The sequence below is a fragment of the Aphelocoma coerulescens genome, chromosome 5 (assembly GCF_041296385.1).
Source record: "Aphelocoma coerulescens isolate FSJ_1873_10779 chromosome 5, UR_Acoe_1.0, whole genome shotgun sequence".
NCBI lineage: Eukaryota > Metazoa > Chordata > Aves > Passeriformes > Corvidae > Aphelocoma > Aphelocoma coerulescens.
In genome coordinates, this window is record NC_091019.1 from 10932376 (window position 1) to 10960285 (window position 27910).

General features: G+C 43.9%; 1 protein-coding gene across 2 annotated transcripts in view; it reads right to left on the minus strand.

The window, feature by feature from the left end:
- Positions 1-281: 281 nt before the first annotated feature.
- The window catches only part of WT1 (WT1 transcription factor), a 33941-nt gene continuing 6312 nt past the window's right edge, over positions 282-27910 (minus strand). The window contains exons 4-9 of one of the 2 annotated variants that reach the window (XM_069016513.1): positions 22642-22719; positions 13689-13791; positions 12177-12327; positions 5860-5949; positions 5001-5093; positions 282-1656 (exon numbers count right to left, since the gene is read on the minus strand). In XM_069016513.1, coding sequence (XP_068872614.1) covers positions 1535-1656; positions 5001-5093; positions 5860-5949; positions 12177-12327; positions 13689-13791; positions 22642-22719 — 637 coding nt within the window. In that variant the 3' untranslated portion in view covers positions 282-1534. The remainder of the gene's footprint in view (positions 1657-5000; positions 5094-5859; positions 5950-12176; positions 12328-13688; positions 13792-22641; positions 22720-27910) is intronic. The other variant, XM_069016515.1, reaches the window with a different exon arrangement.

Genomic DNA, 27910 nt, shown 5'->3' on the forward strand with positions numbered 1-27910 from the left:
CTATAAAGTTCTTACACAAATCTCACGGGTCGAAAGAGAAGGAATGGTTGGGTAAGAAGACGAACGACTGAAGCAACTGCTTTATAGCACAATATGAAACTTGACACTGTTTTCTGCTGCCAGTATGATTCCCAAGTGAGATGGATAAATTGTGGTCAAGACCTGGACAGGTTAACTAGTGGTCATCAGTGCTGGTGGTACCTTTATATACAAAAAAAAAAAAGGGATACTATTGGACAGGGCATTTGAAATTTAATACCAGACATGAAACAAGACATCTGTTGGACTCTCATTTGTTTCTCTTTGAATGGGCTTTAATTGAAAGCTCAGTGAAAAATGCAGGTTACATTCTTAGTGTTATCAATAGTTTGTAACAGCAACAACATCAGAACAGTGATGCTTCTAATCTTTATACATTTTCTAATTGGAGATGTCTAAGAGCAATACATTATCAGATATATATATATACACACAATCTCAAGCAATTAAAAGTAAATAATAAACCCCTCCTCCCAAAACCCTGAAATAATATATTTCCTTACACTAATAATGTCTTTTCCACATATACTTGACAAAGAGTCTTTTTTAAGTTACTTATCTTAAGAGTAATCTGTTAATGGAGATCCTGGACCAGCCCCATTAAAAGTTCAGTTTTAAGTTTATACAGCTTGCTAGCCACATAACCAGTGTGGCTTTACATTGTAAACAAATCCCAAATGTCTACAATGATTGGAATTAGTTTTGTGTAAAGGAGATCTATGCATCTCATGACAGAATAAGTTTAAACCAATACATTAAAAAGAGAGAACAAAAAGGAGATAGCTAATTGACAAACAAAACAGTTTTGAGGGTTCAATTATGCAATTATTTAAAAACCAAGTTAACTTAATGGTAAGATTCTTATTTTCTCCACAGAGAGGCTCTGGTTCATCTGGTTTTAGCTGCTCTAGAAAGACAACCTTTTAAAAAAGGTTTGATTTGTGAAATTCACAAGCAGAGCTTCCAACTCTAAAAGCCTGCCCTCTGGCAGTACGAGTACAAAGTTTACCAGAAGCGCCTCAGGTGACTGTTCCTTCCTTTTGTGAGGAAAGCTGCACTAGCATTCAGGAACCTCAGCATATGCAGGGATGATGTAAGTGTAGAGCTAACCTTCAACAGGGAGGAATCATCCTACCCACTGCAGGAATTAAAAAGGTACAGCAATCTGTACCTAGAAAAGCTCAGGTGAAAATAACACAAAAAAGCTGGAGACAGACATGAAAGCTAAGCACAGTTTATAGTAATCTTGAAACTGTGGCAATCTTGCTTACTTTTGTACAAAACCACAAGTAAAAATCTCTTGAACTTATTGAATAGGAACTTGTGTAGCTCCAAATGGAAGGCAAGGCTGAACAGAATCCTACAGTTTAGTTAACTTGTGTCAAATAGGATGCGAAGACAGCTGCAGCTCTCTGACAGAGGCGATCGAAGATGGCTGAGAAAGTTTGCAGTAGCTTATAATGTCCCATCTGGTTTTTTCACTTGTTTGAACTGTCTAAAGGGCCAACTGCAGTTTAGTCATGTTCCTCTGGTGCATGTTGTGATGACGAACTAATTCATCAGACCTGGCAAATTTTTTTTGACAGCTGGGCCACCGGCAGCTGAAAGGCTTTTCACCTGTTAACAAAACACCCTGTTATTAGCTGAGCACACAGCTCATCTGAGACACTGCTGTTTGTTTTCTTTCTGCAGGGTTGTGAGGAGCTGGCAGAGCCCTTGTCAGGAGGAAAGGAACCCTGGGCTGTCCTGAGAGGGCGTGGGAGTGCCCCCAACTCCTGCTCACATCAGCGCTCAGTGCTTTCCTACATCTGCTTCAGCTGATGTTTAACAACAGCCTTTTCAGATGGCGTAGAACACTTTGCAGTGGTTCATTCCTGAGGACGGGCCCTTGCTGAACACCGTGTTGCCATGACTATGCTACTCTTGGCTCTCAGATGACCAAGTTTCAAAGTCACTCTGGCATTCACACAAACTTCAGTCACACCTCGGGCAGTGGTGCAGACATACTGTTAGTCACTGTGGAAACTGTCAGTGACTATTTAGAGCTTGATCTCCAGTCAAGGGGAGTTTTTTCCAGCTAATTCAACGAGTTTTGGCTGAAGTTCTTTGAAACTGGTGAGTATAAGTGAATATGGTAGAAGCAAGAGAGTTCAGCATGAAGTCTGCTGAGCCAGACTCCAAGTTTTCCACTACCATCTAAATAAAGTGGATTTGCATCTATGGGAGATGTCAAATGCTCAAAATAGCATTTTTCTAGTATTTTCATGAGCATAATATTCAAATAACTCCAAGCAAAGCACATTCAAATTTAACAAGAAATGCCACCACTTTTTAACGGTTTAATCTGGTCTCTTGATTTCCTACAATGTTTAAGTGGAATTTCAGGCTGTGTTTCTGATTCCGCAGGAATGCTGATGGAATGCTTTCATTAGCTCAGAGCAGTGACTCATGCTTCTTTTTTTCATTTTCTTTTTTTCCTCCCTCAAAATAAATGTAATATTTTAAAGTAGGTTCAGCTCTGGGGCTGGGCTCTTCAATGCTGTCTACACCTCTCATCCTCTCCAACACCCTCCAGACACACCGGGGTGGTAGAACCTCACCAAGGAATCTTCTCTTCTTATTTACCTCACACTTTGGGCATTTCACAAACCAAATGCAAATTCAGGCAAAACGGGATTTGCACAAATGTGTATTTCTGTTTGCAAACTGCCATGCGAGATATTTTGGGTGGGAGGGGGTTGCCTAAAATCTACTTTATCCGTTTAGCATAGATGCTGTCAAAAGCATCAATTATCTCCCAACAGGGCATAAAACAGTGTGGGAAAAAATTGATCTGGTCAAAACCCACAGATTGTGTAAACTGGTCTTCTTTCATCAGCATTAGCAAAACCATCCTGTGAACTGAAGTGAGGTATCTATGACTGACCAGCTTCTCACAGATCTGCCACAGTAACAGCAGCAGAGTTTCACTGTTTCACAAGCAGTCCTGATTGTCCTCTCACAACAAGGGGGAAGCAATCTCTATTGGTTCTGTGCTCAGCATAAATTACTTTGCACATCTTCATGGTGCAGGTACCAGAAATCACTTTTCCATTGCTAAACATATCTATGGATGGATTAAATTTCCTTTGATTATTTTTTTTGCTTTCAACAACAAAGATTGGTGTCACAGTGAAAATTTTTGTGAAGAAAAAAACCCCTGAATCTTAACAAATAGTTTGGCAGTTGACTTAAAATTAAGATAGAATTGCATGGAAGCCACCTGTGCTTTGCTTCCTCGAGACTTAACATGGAACAAGTTAACTTGATCTAGGTGTTTTGTCACAAAGTTTAGGGGCTACAAGAAAGAAACAGGAATGAAGCTACAGGGCAATGTGGAGATGAAAGATCCCCACCCACCAGTTGTGCTCATTCCCCTCAGGAGCTGACACATCCAAAAGTGCTGTCAGGAGCAGCTCTGTACCACCAGCCCAGATCCTGTGCCAGTGGCAGGCAGCAAACCCACAGGAAGGTCTGTGCTGCCAGGCTGGGCTGCCTGTGCTCAGGGGCTCAGATCACAGGGAGCCACGGGGAACTAGGACAGGGAGAGGAGCTTCACTAGCAAAAAAGAGAGCAAGTTCTTCTCTGTAGCTAATCTGGGCTAAAAACATTACTGAATTCATGCAAGTTCTGAATTGACAGATCAGTTAGCAGTGAAATATGATGGGGAATGCAGTTTATCCCAGCTTGCCAGAGTGTTACAACCACTTGCCATTTTGCCTCTCCCAGAACATTACCTCTTGCTGGTTAAGAAAACATCTTTCTTCATGCAAATGCACAGAGACCCAGGCCCTGCAGCTCAGCAGGACCATGGGGAGAACCCAGGAACACAGCCGTGCCCTTTGCCATTTGCGATTGCAAGTGTAGATATGGCCCTTGGGTGAAGCATTTATTTGGCCAGTGCCACAGAAAATGCCATTGTTCTCAGGTGAATCATTTCCTTTATTAAAATTTCTCTTTTATTTTTGGAAGTCTGAAATATGTGTTTTTATAGTCCAGAAGAGAAAAAAGAGTTCTTAGCAGGGAGAAAAAGATTTTCAGGCTCCTTGTCCATCTGTACAGAGACTGAATTTAAAAGGTTAACACCAGTATGGAAAACACCGTGACATCCAACAACATGCCAAAGTGCTCAGTAGACAATTACTTGGTAAAAACACTGCATACATAGCAGAAGGAACAGCAAATGTCAGTACACAGGAATAATTCTAAAACTTAAAACTAAAATACAGAGGTTGCTGCAGTTGCTCCTTAATGGTGTTTACATTTATGTGAGGGTAGAGTAGACTAAAATGGCCTCCTTTTTTCCCCGCTGTATTTACATGAAATACTACAGTTTCTACAGAAAAAAAAAGGTCCTTGAATATTTGAGTAAGCTTTTACTTTAGTGTCTGTCAGTGTGAGTTTGCAAAAGGCATTGCTTTTATCTTCTGGAGAGATTACAGTACAAGCAGCAACAGCAAGAGCTTTGCCGTGCTATCCTGCATTAGGCTCAGCTGACACTTGGGAGAAGCATGAGTAGGCACGAATACTTTAGATTACAGACCTTTGGCTAAAGCTAGAATTAAATTTTCTATCTTGTAGGGTTTTTTCAGTAAAGGCAGTAGATCAGCTTGACATTTGTGGGCTGAGACCATGAGTCTCGTTTCATAATAGCTGACAAAATTTATTTTGCCAAGCTGAAATTTCTTTAAACATTAAGGAAGAAAGCATAGTTTCTAAAATCACCTAAATCCCTTTGTGAAAAGTGACTATCATGCTTTGGGAATACAGCCACACTGAAAAATCAGCACACTCTGAAATTCTTTCTGCTGTTTTGAATATTTAACTCCTGGTTAAGACACTTTCTAATCACATAATTTACAACAACATTGATTTAAAATTTAAAAATAAAGAAATATAAATGTGAAGAAAAGTTTACGCACTTGTTTTACCTGTATGAGTCCTGGTATGAGTCTTCAGATGATCAGATCTGGAGAACTTTCTCTGACAGGTTTTACACTGAAAGGGCTTCACACCTAAGAGACAAAAGAAAAGAAATCTATTCTTATGTCCCAACACTTTTTGGAAGGGTAAATGAAATCAGATATTTCTGAAGTTTCAAAAGTCTGGATTTTTTTTTGTTCTAGTTACTGTAACTGCTCCTCCCAGCTCTGTGCCTACACATTACAGAAAGTTAGTCATTAATGAGGCCAGCATCCCCTTGTAACCTCCTCTTCCAGTGTCTGGGTCTGAAGCATCTGAACAGCCCCATCATAAACAAACTCCAACTTAAACCATTGCACCAAGGAGGATCTGCAAACATTGTTAATCCTGGTCCTCTGGCTTGGCCCTGTGGGTATCGTGAAGGAGCAAATAGGATAGAAGAAAAATCAAGGTGCAGAAATCTATTTTCATGTGCTCCCAATAGGTTTAACTTACTTCACACTACTACTTTAAACATGACACATAGTTCTTGGGAAAATCTTACACATTGGCAAATTTTTCTTGCAGAACTGTTTAGTTTTAAACAGAATATTCCCAATACTGGGCATACAGTATAGAGGAAACAGTTTCATTAAGAGAGTTGTTTCAAATGGTGGTGTCAGGATGTAAAAGTCACCTAAAAAATCACAGTAGGCCAATTAAAAAACCTAGTCACGGCCTTCTCCTAAAATTAACTTCAAGAATTCAGTGTTATGAGCAGACAACATCAGAAAAATGGAAGTTCAGGAGTATACTCCAGGCATCACAACTCATGTATAAAGATGAACTCAAATTAGTAGGCAAGTCTTGTCCACAAACCTGTGTGTCGTCTTTGGTGCCGTTTGAGTTGGTCTGAACGAGAAAATCTTCGTTCACAGTCTTTAAAATCACACTGATAAGGTTTTTCACCTGGAGAGGAAAAACAGTTTATCAGAAGATGTGCCTAAATGAGAGAACACCTCAACTAGAATCAGAAGAGGAAACATGTTGGTCTGAAAGACTCCTCTCAGTCTGAAGCAGTCTAGTGGCACACCAGGACAGATTTGACATAAAGCCATACAACTCTGCTGGAAAGGCTGGCATAATTCTACTGCATTGACACTGATACTAAATCTGCTCATTCTGAGAAAATAGTTTATTAGGTTAAAGCTGCAAAATAATTCAGGTTGAGTGAATTTTTATTTTTTCTGCCGGAAAAGAACAGGAATGTCTTGGTTCATATTGTTCTAAAAACCCCATTAAACCCTTTCCACCTGTTTCAGTAACACATGATTCATACAAAGGAACAACTTGCAGTTTGAGCTAAATTGGATTTAAGGCAAAAGCTAAATAAGTTCCATCCACATAGGTGGCAATTTTAACCACATTAAATTAATTAGAAAAAACTGAGCAAAATTCAACCTCAGAAAAAGACATATTCTTCCCCAAAGCACAAATTAAGTTTCTTCCACAAAGGGCCATTAAACAGAACTTCTCACATAGCTGCACAGCTCCCACTGGCAAGGCCATGAATTATTGCAAAGCCTCATCTAAATATAAACTCTTCCCCTCCTCCCATGCAGTTCTGCAGAGATCCTCAGGGTGGGATTTCTCTGGGATGAAAAGTGAGACTGAGGTTTTTGGAAAAAGAAATTCCTACAAGCAAGGTCTCAAAAGGATTTCAATGCAAAGGTCTTCACCAGCCATATAAACATGCAAAAAGAAATGCAGCAGTTGGGGACTCTCAGGAAAAAGGGGAATAGTGCCAGTGGGTAGCAGAGCACAGAAGTGGTGAAATTTGGCCAAGACAAGCCAAAACAATGCTTATGCTGTTACAGGAGGAACTCTATGATCTTCCAGATCTGACTTAATCTAAACTAAGGTCCCTTTGCACAACAGTGGAATCCTGCTGCAGCCTCAGATATAATGACATTTATACCCACATAAAGTCTGATTCCAGTGCCACAACACAGAGGCTTCAGCACGAGCAGGAATGAAACATTTCTCACTGCAAAGCTGGGAGGATCCTGGGCTTTATCTGGGACACACACACAGGAGCAGCTGGGACCTGCTCTGTCTGCTGTGGGAAGCTGAGATGTAAACCAAAGGTCCTGTGGGAAGGACCTACAGGAAAACATCAGCTGGAGGGGGCAGTGGGTTTGATTTCTCTCTGTTTGATTTTAAAAACATATCACTTTGATAAACCTTCATTGCATGTGTCTGCATTTCTGATTCTGCTATGATGAGGAAATGTATTCTGGTTGCACTGGTATTCTGAGACACCAAAGCAAACCAGTTTGGTTTAAAGCAGATGCCTTTTGATCCAGGTGACAGAGAATAAGCAGCACATTAAGGAGAGCATTCCAAATTCATCCTGGTGTAGCTAAAATAAAAATTTTACAGAAGCAACTAAATCGGCAAGAATAAGCTAACTTCCTGTGACAGTCACCCCAAGGAGTTTACTGATTCTCAAACCTAGGTGTGGACAATTTCTATGTCTGCTGTGCTTAATTTATTAGCATAAGAGATTAAAGTTGCCACAGGTGTTTGAAATAGTTCCATACACTTTGACCGCAAGGACTCCCTGGGGGGTGCCTGCTTTTCAGAAACCACTTACTTCCAAGGAATTCAACCCTTTGGCAGATTTAAGAGGGGGAATGTCAGCAGAGCAGAATGCAGTGACAGGATGATTGTCTGCTAATTGCAATATAAACTTAGAAGATGGTTAAGGAGGCATTGGAATAAAAGAGCATAGAGGGTCTGATGGCATGCACATGAAAGTATTTTTTTAAATACTTTGGAAAATAATCTTGATTAAATTAAAGACACGTTTAACTCATGCATATACTAAGGGAATCAATCTAAAATGTTTACATAGGGATCTGGTGACACTGGGAAGAAAACAAAAAGCAAATAAACAAAAAGAGGCACAACATTTGGACAGAAATCCTAATTCCGCTTTCCTTCTACATCTTCCACGTCAGCTGCCAAAGCTGCCTGTCACATGCCTGTGAGCTCCCATAAATTTCATCAGAACAGGACAACAGAAACATCCCAGATTAGAAAAAGTCTATTAGTACCCCATTAAATTCCCACAGTGAGAGTGTCTCATTTCCCCAGGCCTTGTCAAAGCCTCTCCAGTAAAAGACTAAAATCTCTTTATGTATGAAAATATCCAGGAATGCTGTCACCTCCTTATGTGAACATGTACAGTCTCAAAACAAAACAGGAGATGCAGATGGAGCTTCACCAGCCCTTCTACCTGAGACATGATTACCCACACTACTGAAAGAGGACACACAAAAGAAAGGCTGAACTTAGTGCATTATGAAATAGTAAAGATGAGAGGGAATGGCATATCTTTAATATTTAGGAAAATGATTTTTAAGGAAAAGCTCAACAGTTGTAAGACAAGCGTGAATCTGCCTTTGCACATATTGCAATAAATGCTTCTAATAAATAAACTTATTTTGTAAAAAATAGCTAACTTAAACTAAGGGAAGTGGGCACATTTTCTCAGGAGCAAATTCATTTGCTCAGATGCATGGGAAAATAGAATATTCTACTGCTGTAGCAGTTGCACAAAATATTCACAGTCATTGCTTTTAATGAAGGAGTTCTGCAAGAGTAAAAGCCTGTCTTTAACTAGAACAGATGAGAAAAGGAGGCTCATCTTGAAAGCAGAGACTGCAAGTGTGAATGGGAATCTGAAGGCTGATCTGCATTCCCCTCACCAATTTAGACCCCTTTTCTTAAATAAGTACCCACTTAATCAAACGAGTCCCATGGGCACAACTTTGCCTTGCCAATATTGCATTTTTTATTCAATATAATTTGCTTTAGCAAACTCACACAAAAAACATGTTTATTTATACTTAACATGTTTATTTATACTTAACATCTTCTGTCATCTTCACACCACAGTTCAGCTGTGACATGTCCTTACTATTCTGAAACTAATCTTGTATTTTAGATTCATAAGTATTTTTATTTTATGCTGTAGAAATATCAGCCTGAAGGGATACAGCTACCCTACCATAAAGGACAACCTTCCTGATCTACACATTCTCATCCTCCATTGCAGATCATACCTGCAGCTGAGCCTATTTAGACTAAAGACTATCCCTAGCAAACAGGCAGAGGATATTCTCTCTGCAAACCTGTTCAGGTTTCCCAATGAGTGGCACTGAACCCAAAGGTTCTCTGGCAAGAATACTGGTGCTTCCACCAGAAGTTAAATTTATGGAGATCTAGACAGCAATTTGTTTCTGCAAGGAAGTGCCTGAAATCTGCCACAGAATGACAACTCACATTATTCGCTGTAAAGTTGAACAGTTAGACATATTTCTGCATTTCCTTTCAGAGGCCTATCTGCTGCAGCAAAATACACCAAGATAAGAAAAAAGCTTTTTTGGCTGTACATGTTTCAATAAAGGCATTGTTAAGAACAGATAAGCAGCCTCAGGGGGTACAAAGTGTTAACATATTTTCAGCTAAGGCTATTTGAAACATTGGTAAAAACTGACTAAAGAATCCATCTTTGTGTTTCAGGGCCTTGCTTGGTTTTGCAATACTGCAGCTGGTGAAGAAGAATGGAAGATCTGATGAGCCAGTCCTTTGTATGTATCTATTATAGAAAAAAATATATAATCTAGAGGCAACAATATTCTGCAAAGACACAATCTGTTGGTTTAATATCAGATATATGTAACAGCTTGTTTTCAAATCATGTGTTCATCATTTTAAAAATTGACCTACCACTACACTAAGATAGTGTAAGGTGGAAGAGCTCCAAGCCATGAGTGAGTCCAGAACCTTACAGGAAGACTAATAAAAGTTTTGTTTGATGAGAAGAGGTGTACCAAACACAACCACACTATTTTTGGAGAAAATTGGTTTCCAAATTTTGCTTTTGACATGCAAGAGAAACAAATCAGGGTCAGACAAAGACATGAAGTTGCAAAGGAGACTGGAAATGGATCTGCATCACAACAGTGGGTTTGACTGCCCCGGGCTCCTGAAGAACATGGTAGTGGAAGACCTTTATGGCCACTAAGTCCAGACTGTCCACACATCCAGCAGCCAAGAAAATATGATAATTGGGAAGTTATCCCCTCCAGATGCTCCCACAGGTCACCAAGCAGTCCCAAAAACTAGGGCTGACAGACCACAGGAGGAGAGGAAATGAAGAGCATCATATTCTAAGCCTCCACAGCAGCTGGGAATTTGGTAAGTAGAATTCCCAGATGATGATAATAATAGGAAATGTCTAGTACCCATTCAAGAGGCTGAGGACAAAACCCTGTCAGCTGATAAAGGGGAAAGCTCCCTTCTGATCCTAAAGCTGAATGCATCAGCCAGGCAGGCTACCCAAGCAATTTTGATTCCAGCAGTGAATCATGCCTTGCTTTCTCTCTTCAGCTGCAAGAATCCTTGAAAGCTTACATGGCAATGTTGTTATCAGGCAACACAAGCTTTGGGAAACAAGCTGGCCTCTTATGAAAAGAAACTTGGAAAGATTTGAGAGATAAATAATTTTTGCTGTCAACATATCAAAATGTATGGGCAGAAAAATCTGCACCCACTTGTACAGAAAAGATGTTTAAGGGGAAAAAATAGTTTTTCCTCTACCCAGTTCCACTGCAGCATGAACCAGAGGAGGGGCATGTATGACCTCAAAGACAATGGGAGAAGCCTCTCTGGGGGTGTTAGACAGACACAGGCCTATCCCCTACTTCTTTTGGAGGTTTTCTGACTCTAAAAACCTACATTATATATGATATTAAAAATCTTCTACAGCTAAGGAAAAAAAATTAAATGTGTAAGTTGAAGTCCTTGTGATTCATTCAGAAATAACACTGGGAAAGCCAAGCAATGAAATGGAATAAAATACAGGACCAGAACAAACAAATAATGACTGCTAAAACACAGAGTAAATCAGTTTAGGAATGAAGGAAATAGTGATTATGAGAAAAAAATCAAATGTGTTTAGGCATCATGGAGAAAAAGAATGAATTTAATGGCCTTCAAAAGATTTCCAAATTTTCTTGTTTCCAATTTATTTACAGAAAATAGAAGAGCATTCCTGTAGACCTTCCTTTCTAAAGATGAACTTGCACTTACAGTCTAAAGTATCTTAACTTTTTAATTTCAGCAGCTCTGAAGATAGCTGTCTCAATATTTTCTGACTTGCCCATTCATTAAATAAAAGTGCTTTGTGTACGTTTCTCACAATTTCACACAATTAACTAACTGAATGGTCTCCAAAAGGAGAAGATTGCAACTATCTTTTATGAAATGTTAGACAATCTGCTAGGTCACCCAGCCTGGGCTGCCTTCCTGTTTCTCTTCCATCCCTTTGATCTTCTGTCTTATCAGTGGTTAACTGAATATCCATATCTACAGATTTCATCCACAGACTTCTAGGTAAGCACAGAAGGAACTGCCTAAATAAAAATATGGCTGGCAATCAAAAAAATTCCCCAAAAATCCTAAAAACCCATAAGAAACATATCTGAATATATATCATAATTTTACACGTCCAACACCATAAATCTCCCAATACAGGAAGTAATTCTGTTTACTCTTTGACAAGGTGCAGCAGAGCATTTGATTTCCACATTTTGAGATTTTATTTCCTGAACTCAGGCAGAATCCAGACATTAGCCTCCAACTGACTGGCTTCAGGCTCAATCCTTCATGGAAAGATCCCACAGCAGGGAACATATTTACCACCCCCTGCCTCCACCCCCAACCAGAAAAGGCTTACACAGGAGAACCAGAGGATGCTAAATGTCTAGGTTCCTCTTGCAGAGGAAACTTCTTAATAATTAACATTAGATGAGATTTGGAGTGAGATTCAGTGGTCCCAAATGAGGGGGGAAAGCAGAAAAAAAATTAAAAGAGAGAACAACTCACAGCCCTGTAACAGTAAGAGAGAGAGAGAGGTGATCTACTTGCTGTCAATGCTGCTGTGTGGTTTTCTTTGCTAGATCCAGAGAGCCTTCTGCTCCAAAAGAGGAGTTGTCCAGCTGACAGAGCACACACTCGCTCATCTGATGGATTCTCCCGCTCCCTGAGCTGGCAGAGCGCTTCTTGCCCCTTGTGCTATCCTAAACCCCCCCTGCCCACTCTGCTGTGCAGTGATTTATACCCACCAGTGTGCTTTCTGCTGTGCATCTGCAAGTGGGACAGCTTGAAGTATCTCTTGTTGCAGCCAGGGTAGGCACACATGAAGGGGCGCTTCTCGTTTGTCTCACTCGCCGACCGCACAATGGTGGGAGCCACTCCGGGCACGCGCCGGACGTCCTGCAACGACAGACACCTGCTAATGCCACATGTGTGCTCTCAGCTTTGACTTCACACATTCAGCCACTCAACACTTCCCCAGGACAAAGAGATACTTAAGTAGCTCGCACTGGGAACAGGCGATTTTATGTCATTCTACATCAACAACCTTCGTATGTCTTAATGTGCTCTCCGCAGAGTGTTAAAATTATTCAAAGGTGAAGCGCAGTGAACTCTGCTCAGTGAATTCTCTCACTGATGTTTGTATATGAGATTAAATGGCCCACACTCTGACCTCATGTATAACCACACAATCCTGGCAGAACTCTCATTGCCACATAAAATAGTTCTAAGTTTATACCAGTGCAAGAGGTAAGAGTATGAGCCAGAGGAGTATCGTCCTTTTTATTTCAAGTACTCATATGAAGTTAAAGGACAAGGAAATGGATGACTTGGATTAACACACACTGATTAACAACAAAACAAAAACAACTGTCTAGGTGGAGCTGGTGAATAGTTCAGCCTTAATGCATTTTGGCCACTGTCACAATGTTCCACCAAAGATGATCTCCTCCTTCTGGAATAATTAACTTCCTTGAACAATGTCAACCACTTACTTTTATTCACTCAACAAAAGCTGGCTCAGGAGCCTGTTTCTGAGAGTTTGCCACTGAAAAATGACCTGCTATACTACACACAAAAGGAAAAGGAGAAAAGATGCTATCTAAAAACACTGATGTATGTTGACAACACAGAGAAACACAGAAAAGACAGATACTCTGTAATGACTTTGCCATCAGTTTTAACATGGTATATCTTTTACAGGGGTATTTAATAATGATATGACTGTCTCAGAAAGGGAGGAAATTAACTCCCATGGATGGTAAGCTCCTCCCAAATATTCACTAATTACTTAGTTATGAGGAAACAATCCCATATTTTGTTCTAAGGAAATACATTTGAATTAGTAACGTTTCAGAAACACATAAAAGCAAAATGTCATCTAAAACTTTCATATATGTAGTTATTAGATATAGTCCATCATAACCACAGAAGCTTCACATGGCCAGAGTGATTGGAGCTAGAATTTGGAAACTGGATCACGTCTTTTAGATGATCCTGAGAAGCTGGTAAGGAATATTGCCTTGCAGACACATTTCAGAAGAAGAAATAAACCATTTCAAGTGACTGTGTCAGAAAGCAATGTTATGTTAGAGTTCAATGGCTTCAGTGAAGCCAGGACACTTACGTAAAGCATTTCTTGACAACGCAGGGAAGACACAAATCAAGGATGGATTTATAAACACCAGTGAAGTAGTGAATGAACACTGTAAACAGGCAGCAGTTTTACTTCCCCATGAAGAACGCCCCACAACACTTACCTGTATGCCTCTAAAGACTCCATGGGTGTGTATTCTGTACTGGGCCCCACAGCTGTATAACATGGGAGCGCTGTGGTTCTCATTTTCATATCCCGCTGTATGTCTGTAAGTGAAGATGGGAATAATGAAAAAATTAAATCTTTTTCAGTATTCAGCTCCATGTGAGGTTTCTTTTCTTAAGTCAGTGGTAACATATGCAGAGTTTGCTTTTACAGCCATGATATCCAAGTTCAAGCAAAATTCACCAGTGGAAACCTGCTCTGCCTTCACATGGATCTGCTCCTGCTGGCACAATGCACTGACTCCATACAAACATCTATTAGTATCCATTAAGGCATCCAGGGAAAAAAAAAAAAAAAGAAAAGAAATTGTCATGATTTGAACTCTGATGTATTTCCACAAAGATTTTAGGTAAGAGGAAGAAATTCACATAGCACAACGGTGTCATGTGCACATGTTCACGTTATTTATCAGTCAAACGTGGGGCTGGCTATTGCTAATATCTTCTGGAATGAGCAAAATGCCTCAAGTTTCACATTAAGTGCAGTGGATTTTTGTCAACACCTCATGACTCAGATATTACCCGATACTACCAAGCAAGTGATGACATTTATAAGAATAGCAGTCATGTACTCATAAACAGAGATTACAAATCAGTGTCTAAACTATTTATCCCACATATCAGCTTGCAGGATGTGCTACAAATTTATCCTTTATAATTTTTTTTTTTTTTTAAAAAAAACCAGCCTATCCCTACTAGGTATAAATTTCCAAGATTTCTCATGCAGCACATTAATTTTAAGAATATTTAACTTTTGGTGTGTTTTGGGGTTGCCACAGCCATATGTTTTGTCTAATTATGTTCTTCAGAATCCTGTGTTCTCATGTCCTGAATGTTGGAACATTGCTGTGTCTCCTGTTTGCAGCCTTTTTAATGTCAAAATCACGTAGATACGTCTTAGGTTTAATTTTTGAATGAGCATGTTACATTATCACTTGTAGAAGTATACATTGGCAATGGCAAGTGTGCATGTTTTACACAACACCAGAAATTAGAAAGCCCAGAACAAAACCCCAGGGCACACAGCTAGGGACAAAGATGGATATGTAGGATGTTATCCCAGTCTTTGCCAAATGCTTGCAACAGCAATTTGAAGGGGTCCCTGAGGTCCAGACTCTCATTTTACTGGTCCTTTCTCTTCACTCAAAGTTCATGTGCAGAGTAGAATTACAAGGAAGTTTTAAAGCTCTTAAGTGATTTGCAGAACAGGCAGTGGAACTGGAATGTGGGACATGTCTAAAGGGTTTGTGAACCTGGCTGTAGAGGAGGGGAGCAGTGTCTGTGAGCAGCTCTCCCTGCAGAGGGTGGGCTGCATTCCCCACCATTCGCCCCCATAGTGACTGGCAGGCTGCTACCTGGCAGATGTGCTCTCTGAGGTCAGTCCTTTCACTGCTCTACAGTGCTAATTTCAAATCCTGGCTCCACCTGATTATTCAAATCAAAGGCTACATGTTTTGAGAAGGTATGCTCTGCTTATTTCAATTTTAAGGTGATAGTAATGAAATAAGTTATGGAGGGGTGGTCAATAAGTATCTCTGTTCTGTAGTAATATCTGTAATAATAGACAAATACCATCAGCTGATTTAAATAGATTAAACTATTCTGTAGATATGTACAATGTCCAAATAAATAGGGTCTCCTCTCTGCCCAGGGCCCAGAAGTGGACTTTTGCAGCCTAATCCAAGTAACAAATTACCATTTGCTATCACCATTTGATCAGCACAGGTTCCTCACCAGCATCAAATTTTCCTCTCTGTTTAAAGGCAGCAAGTCTGTACATGCCAAAATAAAAAAAACAAAAGAAAAAGCTGGGGAGAGCTGAAATCCCCCAACCCATGGTGATACCCATGTTGGTCACAAATTACACAGTGCATTTTAAAACAGAAATGGAGCAAGAAGGACCACTGATAAGGAGGAAGCTCTGCAGTGGAAGCTGTTGCTGACCTGTAGCACAGCAGTAAATCAAGGGTAAATGTGAACTTCAGCACTGGTCACCCTGAGTGTAACCTCCCTTTCACGCCTGTCCTAACAACCTTAAACACTACAATAAACAACAGACACAAAGGCAGATAAAAATTCCCAGGACAGAAACTTTAGAAGGAGAAGCTGGAATATGTAGTAAAATCTTATACTACAAAACACAGCTGCACTTTCCCTCCAAATTCTCATGGTTTTCATCTTTCCATGATAACGTTTTTTGTAAAGACCAGTCAGTTCTGAAATAATTCCTCCAGGAATAAGAAGCAGAACAAAGACCCTGTCTGTGCCCTAAGGAATGGCTCTATGAATGAGAGGTATCCTCCAGATGATCTCCATCTCAATTTTTATTCCACTGTTGGGAAGCCTTCCTCAACATCCAGCCTTTTTCATATTTCTTCCCCTTATTTCTAGTTATACTTTGCTAAAACACACAACTGCAAAGCCATGAAGATTAAAACCTGTTTTCTGAGCCCCTTGACCCATAATATACTAAGTCCTTAACCAGCTCCCTAGGAGAGATGCTTTAATAATCAGGAGCCCTATTTCCCATTTTACACTGGGCACATTTCCATCAGCATTGGCTGGTACTCAGCATGGCCATATGGTGATGACAGCAAAATGGATCATGAGAGATTTCTTGGTTAAAACACTATTTATTCATTATGGAGCACTGTGGAATAATCTGACCTTTGGGGAGATAGAAATTAACAGGTGGATATTCCTTCCAGATCTTTTTCTTCCAGTCTCTTTGCTCCATGCACCCATGATTTATGCCACAAAGTGTACATCACAGTTGGCACAGTTGGCTTGTTTCATATGGCTGCAGTTTATATACTATAATAAAAGCAGGGGTAGAAGAACAGATACAAATCTAAATCCATTATTAAACTCAAACACCTGCTTTATTGCTTGCAAGAGATAATGAGCAGATGCAAGGCCACATACACAAGGAATGCAAGTAACTGATGAATTTATACCTGCAGTACATTAACTAAATGGAAATCTCCAGAGGGTAGGACAGTCCTTAACTTTCATCTTTTCTAGTCAGGCACTTTGTGTTTAACTAGGCAAAGAGACAACGCTTTATAAGCTCAGGGCACCAAATCTATACATATAATAATGAAAAATTATCCCGATGGACTCTCAGGACTAGATGACAGCCTAGGCCTCCACCAAAGCACATGTTCTCTCTCAGCAGGACAGGCTGCTCAGACAACACCACAGCAGCCTGGAGAAGTGCCAAGGGACCCACTCACTGCCCTGTTGCAAGTGCACTCTGAGTGGGCTGCAAGCCCATCCACAGCTCCTACACTGGGCCTTCCCCTGCTCCAAGGGCTCAGCAGCCCCAGCAGAAATCCAGCTAAAACCAGTGGGATAATCAGGGAGCAAACAGCTGAATTAACCAAAGAAGAAGAAAAATCCAGAAAAATCCCCAGTGAGGCCCAGAGTCACACTTAGGAGAGACACTAGACTGATCTCTCTATAGCTCCTAAAAGAACTCAAAACTAAGTGAGACCAGATGCAGCCAAACTGGCCTGCCAGGATCCAACACAAATTTTTGTTTCAGCAAGGACTGAAGGATTTGGCCTCACAGTCCAGCTCTGTTTTTATTTGTAAATATCCAACTCCCTTTAACTTCAATCGGAACTGCTCAAAGGCAGAAATGGACTACAAATATTTAGAGTTTGGGTTAGTTGGTGAAAAAAGGACTCAGTGTATTTTGTTCTCTGGATCTAGACAGCCAGACCTGGAAACACAGCCATAAAATGTAATTCTAGATAACTGGGAAACAAAGGCTGATACTTACAAAGGAAGAGCTCTGTGCTGTAGAGTATTTAGGAGCGCTTGCGTTTACCATTAGCCCAGCAAATCCTTAACACTCGCAGAGTAGCTCTTTTAAAATGATTAATCTCAGAGTTGTACAGATTGTACAGAGATTAATAAAAATGAAGGGTTTACAGATGAGAATGTGTGATGAAAAACAGAGCAGCCTTAGAGAGTTGTATCAATCTAAGTGGTTATAAAGAAAAAACTCATAAAAGATGACATTCTAATCTGAATATTTTTTAAAAATAATCAAGCTGCAATTTCTCTCTCACACCATTTTTACTTTGTAAAACTGAAATCGCCTGTCTAATGTATAAAGCAGTTACAACTTAATCTGAAGAGTTAAGCTTTTTATTATTATTTCATAAACCAAAAAAGGGAAGCTTTAGGGCACACTGAGGAGAGCTAGAAAATTTCAGATGAAACGTGAATACACATTGATTCATGTGATTCAGACTTGGAAGAATAAAAAAAGCCAGAAAGCAAGATTACATAAAACAGGCACCACATTAAGCTTCAATCTAATTGTGTTTCAATGCAGGAACAGGAATTTTAGGGTTTAGAAACAGAGCCAAAAATGAGGCAAAGTGAGGGTGTGGGCTAGTCCTGTTGATAACAGAACATAAAGGAAGAGAAGTAGAGTTAATTCCCTCTGCTAAAATATTTACCATCCTAGCACCCTGGGAAAAATATGTCTGGAGACAGCAAAAAGATCCTGATTAGTTATATAGAAGATCCTGTTTCTGCCTGTTTTTTGTCTAATACTATTATGGAGGGTGGAGTATGAAGCTGCATTTTTATCTGTCCTTTCCAAGGCAAAGGAATACTTAAAAATGTGATTTCACAGATTTGAGTCCTTCTGCCATCCTCAGTGAGAGAATCAGCTGGTTGATGAGAGGAAGGCTCTAGATCTTCATGGGACCTCTGTGTTTCTGACTTCAATAGTCCATCTTTGGTTTGGGATTTTTTTACCATTGACCTGAGTGGAATCAGGATTTCACCAAACCCTTCCCTTCAAAACGAGACCATCAGTTATCGGTGGGAAAGGATAAACTCCGTATCAGAGACAGTAGGTTATTGTTAATTTCCACCTCATCTTGATTGCAGAACTGAACCCAAGTAGGAAGTTTTGCACCCCCAAATTTTACTAAAAAAACACAAAAGCTAAACAGAAAAACCTTTACAAACCACTCCTAAACAAGAAAGGTTTTCACTGCCTTGTTTTAGATGTTTTAATAGTGTTCTACAGAGATCATACCTAATATTCCTTACAGTAAGCCTGACAAAACAGCAATAAATACCAATTTCCATGGAACATGCTGAATGTTTAACATCCAAGCAAAACCAAAAGAGGAAAACCAAAATGCTGTCTGGTTCTACGCCGGATTTCAGATGACTGCCAGAAATACGGATCAAAGCTTTTTACTCAAGGAGCTGAAGAGACAATTACATTGAGTCTTGCTGTGGGCAGTGTAGCCACACTTCTTGTCTACCATGCTGTATCATTTCCTGCTTGGTATCAGTTATTTCTGTGCCACTTTTACACTTAACTCATCAAAATATAAAGGAGGGTTTTATCGTCCTGAGAGCTACCTCTAGAACTGCTGTGAAAGGAGGCAGTGTTTTTCATACTGGACAGATGAAAAAGCAACACAAAAATATGAAGGACAGAAACCAATGGCAAAAGTGTCCACTAATGTAGAACATGCATTTTGAGATGCCTGGGACCCACTGAGTTTCCTGCAACAGAATAAATCTGATCCCAGCAGCTCCAAACAAAATACCACAAAATGAAGAGCAAATCATCCGCAAACAGTCTGAGGAGATAAAATCCAGTCCCACAGTGAGGTTCACTGCCTTAACAGTGAAGCTTTCCTTTCAGATTCTAGAAGCTGCCAGTTTGTGTGACAGCTCGTAGACAAGCCAGCCCTCCCTCTGGTCCACCCAAAGTTCAGAAGGTGACAGAGAGGGGCCCCTGGACAAACAAGCAACACAATTAACACACACGAGCTCACAAGGCACTGCTCTTCCCTCACGCGTGTTGCAAGAACAACTTGAGCTCAATCAGAGCTCAATCAATTTGGAATTGAACCCAAGTGAAAATCTAAAATGCAAATTCAGGCACTTGGACTGTATGGTAGCAGTAATGGGTTGTCTTCTCCAGGGACAACTCTTGGCAGAGGGAAGCACATCTTGGGCCATCAGACATCCTTTTGATTTGCCAGCAAGTAGAAACATCTAGAACTCATGGCTGCAGCTTTTTCTCTCTGCTTCCTTGTTAACACCTCTCTCCCCTTCCCCTACCAGTCCATCACAGTGCTGTACTCTGGCAGAAGACATTTCAGTTCGCTTCAGATGTCTCTCTTCACCATTTAGCAATGGCTGGCCAGGATCTCTGTTCCATACCTTTTACTGCCTGCCCACCTCTGCCTGTCTCTCAGGCCATGCCTTCCACAGATTCCTGAAGCTTACACCTACTGACAGCACTCAGAGACCAAACTCCACTGATATGCAGAAACTTCTTGCCCCCAGTTCCAATATCCAATATTGAACTATCCATTAAGGAAAAAGCATTCAGGAAAAACAGTCTTCCATGGCCTTAAAGCCATGGGCTGAAGAAGGCTCTGAGCAGATAAAATCATTGAAGAGTTTAGATGCCAGGCTCTTGCTGCTGATGACACACAAAGAGGGCTATTCATAAGCTTGCAACTCAACAGGAAAGATTTTCACAATGACTGAAAAGGACACAGCTTTGGCCACCTGACAGTATCCCTTGCCCAATTTCAAACTTTTAATCTGGTTTGAGGAGATTCTGGAGCAGATCACTCAAATATTGGCAAGACTGTAAAGAGCTAGAACCAGAATGCTCTCAGATAAACTGCCAGACAACTTCAGCACAGAAACTGCCAACTAACTCTACCTAAATTGCACTGCAAAAGCTTCATTTCAGCATGAACCCAGAAAAGCAAGCTACTGACCTGGTCTGCTGTCAAGTATAAAGTGTATGACCTGTAAGTTTTATGTAACTGTAGAGTTCTCTAACTATTTGCAGAACTTACTGGCAACGTTTTCTTCCTTCTTATAATGTGCAAAAGTCTCACTGAAGCCAAGAAGAAGTGCTGGGAAGAACTGAAGGCAAGGAGCTAAACAGGGACAGTCATCATTGGATAGAATCTAGAAGCTCCATATTTCAACAGGGAGATGGACTCCAAAATTCTTAAATTACAGCTACGAGATTGAGAAAAGCATCTGAAACACTAAATGCCTGGGAATCACTTATGAACAGTTCATATATTTTAAAGATGTAAATCTTGGGAAGAATACCTTATGTTCATGGCAACTGAGATTGGAGGTACTGTGTATTGTAACTCTCAGCCAGAAAAGACAGATAACTATTTTGGCTCATATTACTAGTGATGAGGCTATGTCTAGCACTGATTTTCCACAGATTCTACAATCTTGGCCTATACCAAAACTTTCAGCTTTGTTTTACCATAGATCATTCATCTTGATTTTTCCTCTTTTCATGCATCCTAGGTCACATACTTTACACTGCTAACAGTCTGACTCCTGGACAAGTAAGAAACCATTTATTTTGTTCAGTGCTCTTTTAATATTTCTATTGTGACTTTTTTTTTTTTTCACTGAGTTCCCCAAAGAATAACCTCTTCCTTGCTTTAATAACTTGGACTTCAGTCAAGGTTGATGTGTTTCTCCATTTTGCAGGATATTTTCTTCAGAAGAGACAAAACAGTGTCTAATATTGCAATGACTGATCTTTAAAGGGTACGGTTTAAAGAGGAAATCAAAAAGACTTATGAAAGAAAAGTAGGAAATAGCCTTTAAAAAGAGGAGATCGGGAGCAAAGACAGTGAACTGTATACAACTGTAGGATTTTGGGATCTTCTCTACCCAGAAGAAAGCTCCTTGACGGATTTCTTCAGGCTCAATTCTCTCATTCACTTCACTACAAATAGTTTACTATGCTACTATCTTCTCCCTCTAACCTTCAAACACCATTTGTGAATGAGCTACAAAGAGACCCATAATATTTTTTTTCCTTTATCGCAGTACAGCCCTGTACAAAAAGTCCACCTTCAACAAGATTTTCACATCTGTGGACAACTACATGAAAGCACAGATCTGTGCAGGCTTTTATCAGCCTCTCCTGCTGTTCCCTTGAGACTGCACACGCTTAGACACTGAGAACATCTCAAAGTTGGCAATACTTGCCTTCGGTGGGGGAGTTTTCAGAGCCAATTATCTCCTCAGAGCAGTGAATCATCTGCTCTGAGCAGAGCGGGCAATCTGTGGCTTTCCCTTGGCTGAGATCAAAAGGTGGCTCTGTCGCTCATGGCAGCGGCCGTGGATGAACCGAGGAGAGGATGCGGCAGCGCTGCATCCCCTCCGGCCTCCGGGCGCACGGGAGGATCCCCAGTCCTGGCAGAACCGATGGGGGCACAGAGGGTGTGGAGAGGGAGGCGGCGGCACGGGAGCGCTGCCCGCCCTGCAGCGGCCGCCACCCCGGCGGGGCCCCGCGGCGCCTCGGAGCCTTCCTGCCCGCCCGGCCGCAGGAAGCCCCGCGGGGGAGGCGGGCCGGAGCCTCTTCCCGGCAGGTGGGAGGGCGACAATGGCCGGGAGGAAGGAAGCCGGGAGGCGGCCCGGCCGGGACACAGGACGCAGGGCCTGGCGAAGGCAGGGAAAGGGAAGAGGGATGGTAGGAAGGGGAGACAGCTCAAGGAGGAGAGAACGAAGGGGCCGCGGCTGCCCCTCCAGGAGAGGCCCAGGCACCGGGACTGGGCACGGGCCAGCCCTGCCCTGCCCGGTGCCACCGGAGCCCCTGACACAGCCAGCGCTGGGCTCCGTAGGCACGGCCAGTCAGCACCCCGACCCTCAGCCCAGGCCGGGGCAAGGATCGTCAAAAACACGGCAAACTACAGCCAGGTGATGAGGCACTCTCGGGAGCGGACAGTATTTTTTTTTTTGTGCAAGTAACCGCATTCTAGTCATAAAATCCAAGATAAAGTTAGCTCAGTAATGCAGCTGCAGTAGGGCCACAATTTAGAAGAGAACAAAGCTCCTTACCCTTTCAGTGTGGATCCCAAGTTCATTTGGTTCCATGTCATGCATTCAAGCTGTGAGGTCATTTGGTATAAATTGTCACTGTTGTGAAAAGATGTAGAATTAGAACTCAAATTACAGCTATCACATAAAAACCAAAACATCAGAATATCAACAATTTCTTTGTCATTTGTTTTATATATATAACAGTAGAAAGTGAATTTATTTCATATAATCCATTTTATCGACACATTATGAATTTTTAAAAATAAAAGGAAATAAAAGAAAATAAAATCAGTGGATCGAAAAGTCACTTTGAATCTGCAAGCCTGACGATTTGTAAAGAGCTGGAAATGAAAACATAAGACTTTTTCCTTCCCGAAAAATAATATTCGATATTGACACATTGAAATGAATGAAACGAATATAAGCAGCCCGGCGGGGTAACGCAAAGGATTGCTTGTTTTAAAAAGTCAAATCTGTTAACTGTTTTAACCAGGAGTGTGAGAGACCACGTGGGTAATGGAGTGAAACAGCTATCGTGACTCGTGATGGATGTTGCTACATAGAGGGGCTTGACAAGCAGGAGAAAAATTGAGTGGCTGGGCGATAAAGGAAGCTCACCGCTGGAGCAGGCTCTTTCCCCGCCGGTGCACACCGAAGGCAGCCCGGCGGCGGCTGCAGCCGCGGCTTCCCCGGCTCCGCTCGGAGCGCCAAACCCGGGCAGCGCGGCCGCGGTGAGGGGCAGCGGGAGGCGGGCACGGAGCCCCACGGAGCCCCGGGAGCGCTCTCCCGGCAGGGCAGGTCCCCACGGGGCCCAGGAGGCTCCCCCGCCCCGGGGTCTCCCCGCAGCGCGGCTCCCGCCGCCCTGGCGAGCGCGGGAGGGGGGGCGAGGCGGGAGCCCCCGACTCTTCAGCAGGGCGCTGTGATTGATGCCGGGGAACCGCCGCTCACAATAAACGCAAATCTCCCCGCTGATTAATTACACCTAAACTCGCTGGATTTACGCGGTAAATTTATACCATTTTGTTATTAGAAGAGGGTATTTTTTTCTTCTTTTTTCTTTTTTTTTTTTTCCACTTCGTGGCAGGTAGAAGAGACCTAAAAAAGCCAGATTCCAGTGGGAAGCTTTTGCATATAAAAACAAATTAAGTGACTTCAATCTCGAAGTATGCGTAATATCATTTGTCAGTATCACTGGACACTATTATTCATTAGTGTGTCTGAAGTGCTATTATGCTACTACAATGTCCTGCATATCAGCTCAGGAATTGTTAAACTCTCCTGCAGTTTCCCCATTTGCAATAGCAGTCCGTGCTGGTCTGTGCCAACTACGTTTTGCAATTCCACGAATTCTTCCTGTAATGCTGCTGTAATTAATTCCTCCAGGACCCTGATTTTTATTAGAAGTGCCCGCCCGATGCATTTACAGCAGGAGATTTCCCTTTAACTTTCTTTCGCTTGACAGTTCATTTATAAGAGCCTCCCCCACAATATCCACTTTTTCCCCTCCTTTGCTTTTTCATAAAGCAATACACTTATTCATCTTGTCACAGCTCGCAGCCACTGTATTCCCTGCCGCCCTTGGGTGACAGTGTCCAAGACAAGGCGCCCCGGGAGCAGCGCGGTGCCCGCGCCCCGGCGCCGCCGCCGCTCTCCCGGTGCCCGCCCGGCCGCAGCTCCCGCTGCGCTCCCCGCGGTCCGGCCGCGCCCCGCTCCGGGCTCTGCAGCGCCGGCAGCGGCTCAACGCCGGAGCCCGAGCTGGCTTCAGCCTCCGAAGGGAGCCCCGAGCGGCTTTCGGGCAGGCTGGGCGTCGTGGAAAGTACTGGGAGAGGGCTGGGAGCGGAACTCCGCTACTTGCGCTAAACCCCGCTCTGCCCCGTTTGGTGTCTCCTGAGCGCGGCCCCCCAGGAGAGACCCTCAGCCCTCGCCTCCCCCCTTGTCCTCCTGCTGCGGGGGGCTGGAGCCGGGGAATGACTGTGGGGGGAGCAGGTGCGCGGCCTCGGACCCCACACCAGCCCGGCCTCGGGACCCCGCACCAGCCCGGCCTCGGACCCCGCACCAGCCCGGGCCGCCCTCCGGCGCCAAAGCCGAGCGGGGCCGCGTTTCGGACTCTCGGCACGCCCCGGGTGGGCCATACCCGGGCACCGGGATGCCCACGGAGCGGCACCCGCACCCCCTCCCACGGGCTGTTAGGTGGGGTGTGCGCGATCTCTGCGGCCGGCAGCGGCCAAGGGGAGACATTTCTTTTCTGTGCTGAGCCACGGAGCTGCGAGGTTTTCATCTCGAAAAAGCCACGATTGCCGGAGCTTTGGGTAAATCGGCCCTGGGCGGGAGGCGGGTGGGCACCGCCGGGCTTCGCGCCCCTTAAGCCCGAAGATAAGAACGGCCTGGCCGTCCCCCGCTTTCCCGGGGGCCACCGGGCACGGGCTCGGATTGAACATCTTGCATCTGACATGTGACAGAGAACAGGACGTCCCTAACGCCATTGACGCCTCGCCGTGGTTTATTATTGACAGTACAGTGAGATGATCTCATGGAATCAACAACTCCGCTCAAAATCTCGGCTTTGGATGGGGTTTGAAATGAGGAGGAGGAAAGCGAGGTCTCCAGGGATATGCCTGCGCTGATTCCAATCTGAATCCTTGGCCCTTCGAGCGGCCACAAAGAAGACACTAAAAATAACTTATTTTCATTACAAAGATGCTTTTTAAGAGAAACGAGAGGAAGGGGGGGAAACATTTCTACAACGGGGATTAATGTAAGTTGGAGTGGAATAAAAGGAAGTCAACGCTGAGCAAAAAGGGAACTTAAAAGGAAACCAGTAGTAGATCATATAGAGTTTGTTTTGGCCTGCACTGCAGTATTACCGAGTTCTTGACCTCTGCACAGAAAGAGCTATAATCTGAACCGAGACTCCTCCACTTTTAAAGTCTTTGTAAGTGTGACTCACAGTAAATTTTCAACATCGAGCATGTTTACTACGTTAAACAGCACGAGTTAGAAAAGTTCTCATCACCATTTTAATGGACCCACAAACGCACGCTTACGGTCTGCGCGGGTTTGCCATCCGTGTCCCGCTACCAGCCACAGGCGCGCGGCTCCTTGGCAGTGCAGCGGGCCACGCTCTAAACAGAGAGCAAGTAGCGGCCGAGGCGAGAGATTTCAGAGATAGTTTTGCTTTCGGCCTAAGAATTACGATCTTTCAACTATTTCTTTCTTCCCGACTTTGCCTCGGTACGGGAGAGAAGACTCTTGAGCCCTGAGTGCCTCCGCACTGTAGACGGGCTGGAAGCAGCCGGGCCGGGAGCTGTCCTGGCGGAGGGACCCTCCTGCCCATGCTCACTCGCGACCCGGCCCGGCTCCCCGCGGGCAGCGGGGGAGCCGGGAGGGTCCCTCGCACCCAGCTGAAGAGATGGAGGGGGAAGTGAGAGCATCAGGTGGAGGTGACTCCCTCTGCATCCTTTCCCTCTGCCCTCTCGCTCCACCTCCGCCCGCCGAAGCATCACCCCTCGGGTCCTGTTGGACGCGGCGGATCCGGGACGAAGGTGACGGCGGGATAGCCGTCCCTGTAAGGTGCTGCAAGGTGGAGCCTCGGCTGGGGTGAGGGACCACAAACGAGCGCTGCTCGGGCGTCCCGGGACACGCAGAGAGAAGGCGGTGCAGGGAAACACCGGCCACCGCATCCCGCCGGGGACAGAGGCGACAAACACCTCCCGTTCCCGAACTCGTCTCCTCCGCCACAACCCCCCCTCCACTGCTAAAGGCGAACGGGAGCGCCCGCTGTCCCCGGCCAGGGGGAAGAACGGCAAACCCCCCATTCCAGGGCTGAGCACCATCCCCGGAGCGCTTGTTGCGCACTCCGCGCAACGGGCGCCATGTGCGCAGGGAGGCGCGCCGCAGGCTTGGGCAGGGTCACCAGCCCCAGCACTCGGATGCGGCGACCGAGCAATCACTTGACAAAGCAGAGCTGTCGAACCTAGCCTGAACTGCGAAAACCAAAATAAATCTTCGAGAAGAAGGAGCGGAATAAAGACGGTCTTGGCGGGAAAAAAAATATCACGATTTTGCCAAATCAAGATAAATATGGATAAGGACAGTGAGGTCGTTTTCAGGGCGTTGGCGATGTGGCAAATGAGTCCCGCCCGTTTCTGTACTGCAACGACTCACCCACTTTTTTGACCACACTTTCCAGGCGGTTTTGAACGTGTTCGGTAGGATACAAGGCGAGGCCGCGCCGAGCTCAGCCACCTGTGCGGGCCTCGATGCGGGAGCAGGCTTTGTGCAGCTGGGGCTGCCCTCGGCGGGGAGCAAGCTCTGCCTCACTTACACCCCCACACATCAGCATTGGCTCCTGTGAGGTTTAAAGGCTTAAATCCTTATCTTACTGGAGTAAGCCGTAAACCTCCCAGGGAGCAGGGCAGGATCGGGAGGAAGGTCGGGAGGAAATCGGTCCCCGTGGCGCACGCAGCGCTGCCCACTCGCGGGTCCCGAAGCGCTGGGCGGGAGGTGGCCGCGTTAGGCCGGTGACCTCTGTGCTCACCCCCTGCCCGACGCTGCCTCGTGGAGGCACATGGAAGATAGAGCTCTCGACACTATCAGTATTCTCCTACCGGAATCACACCTCCAGGTGCTGCCGCTTCCAGGAGCGGGGCGAGGACGAGCCCCGGGGCGACTGGGGAAGGCGGCGGCTGCCCGCGGCCGCTCGGAGCTGCCCTCCCCAAGCCTCCTCCAAACCATATTTATAGATTTCCCTGCGCGGCGAGCAATCTCTGTCACTTCAGAGCAGGAGTTCGCCCCGCCAATTATTCTGCAAGCTAATCTCTCTGGATAGGCTTCTTTCCTTCCTTCATTACCTCATTCCCTCCTTCCCTTGACGTCAACTCACGTTCATTAGCGAAGTGGCTTCTGGAAGTGACAGAATTTTGTTGTCTCACGTCCAGTGTCGATTAATCTGAGATGATATAACCGGCCTACAAGAGGAGCCGCTCGCGGCTTCCTTTGCAGAGGCATATTGTTTTGTGTGCGAGAGTTACTTAGCAACTCCGAGATACGGGACTGGCTCCAAGTTCACAAAAAGTTGAAGAATAAATTTTGGGGAACTTTTTTTACTCACTAAACACGTTGTAAAACTCCAACGCCCAGCCCCCATGCCAGACTGAAAAAAAAAAAAAAAAACAAACCGTGAAGCTGCGCTTGCCACGGGCCGGTCTGTTGGCAAAAGGATTTCGTTGCTTGCAGCAAAGCTCCAGACGCACCTTTCTCCCAGCAAGGAAATCCGATAGGTTTATTG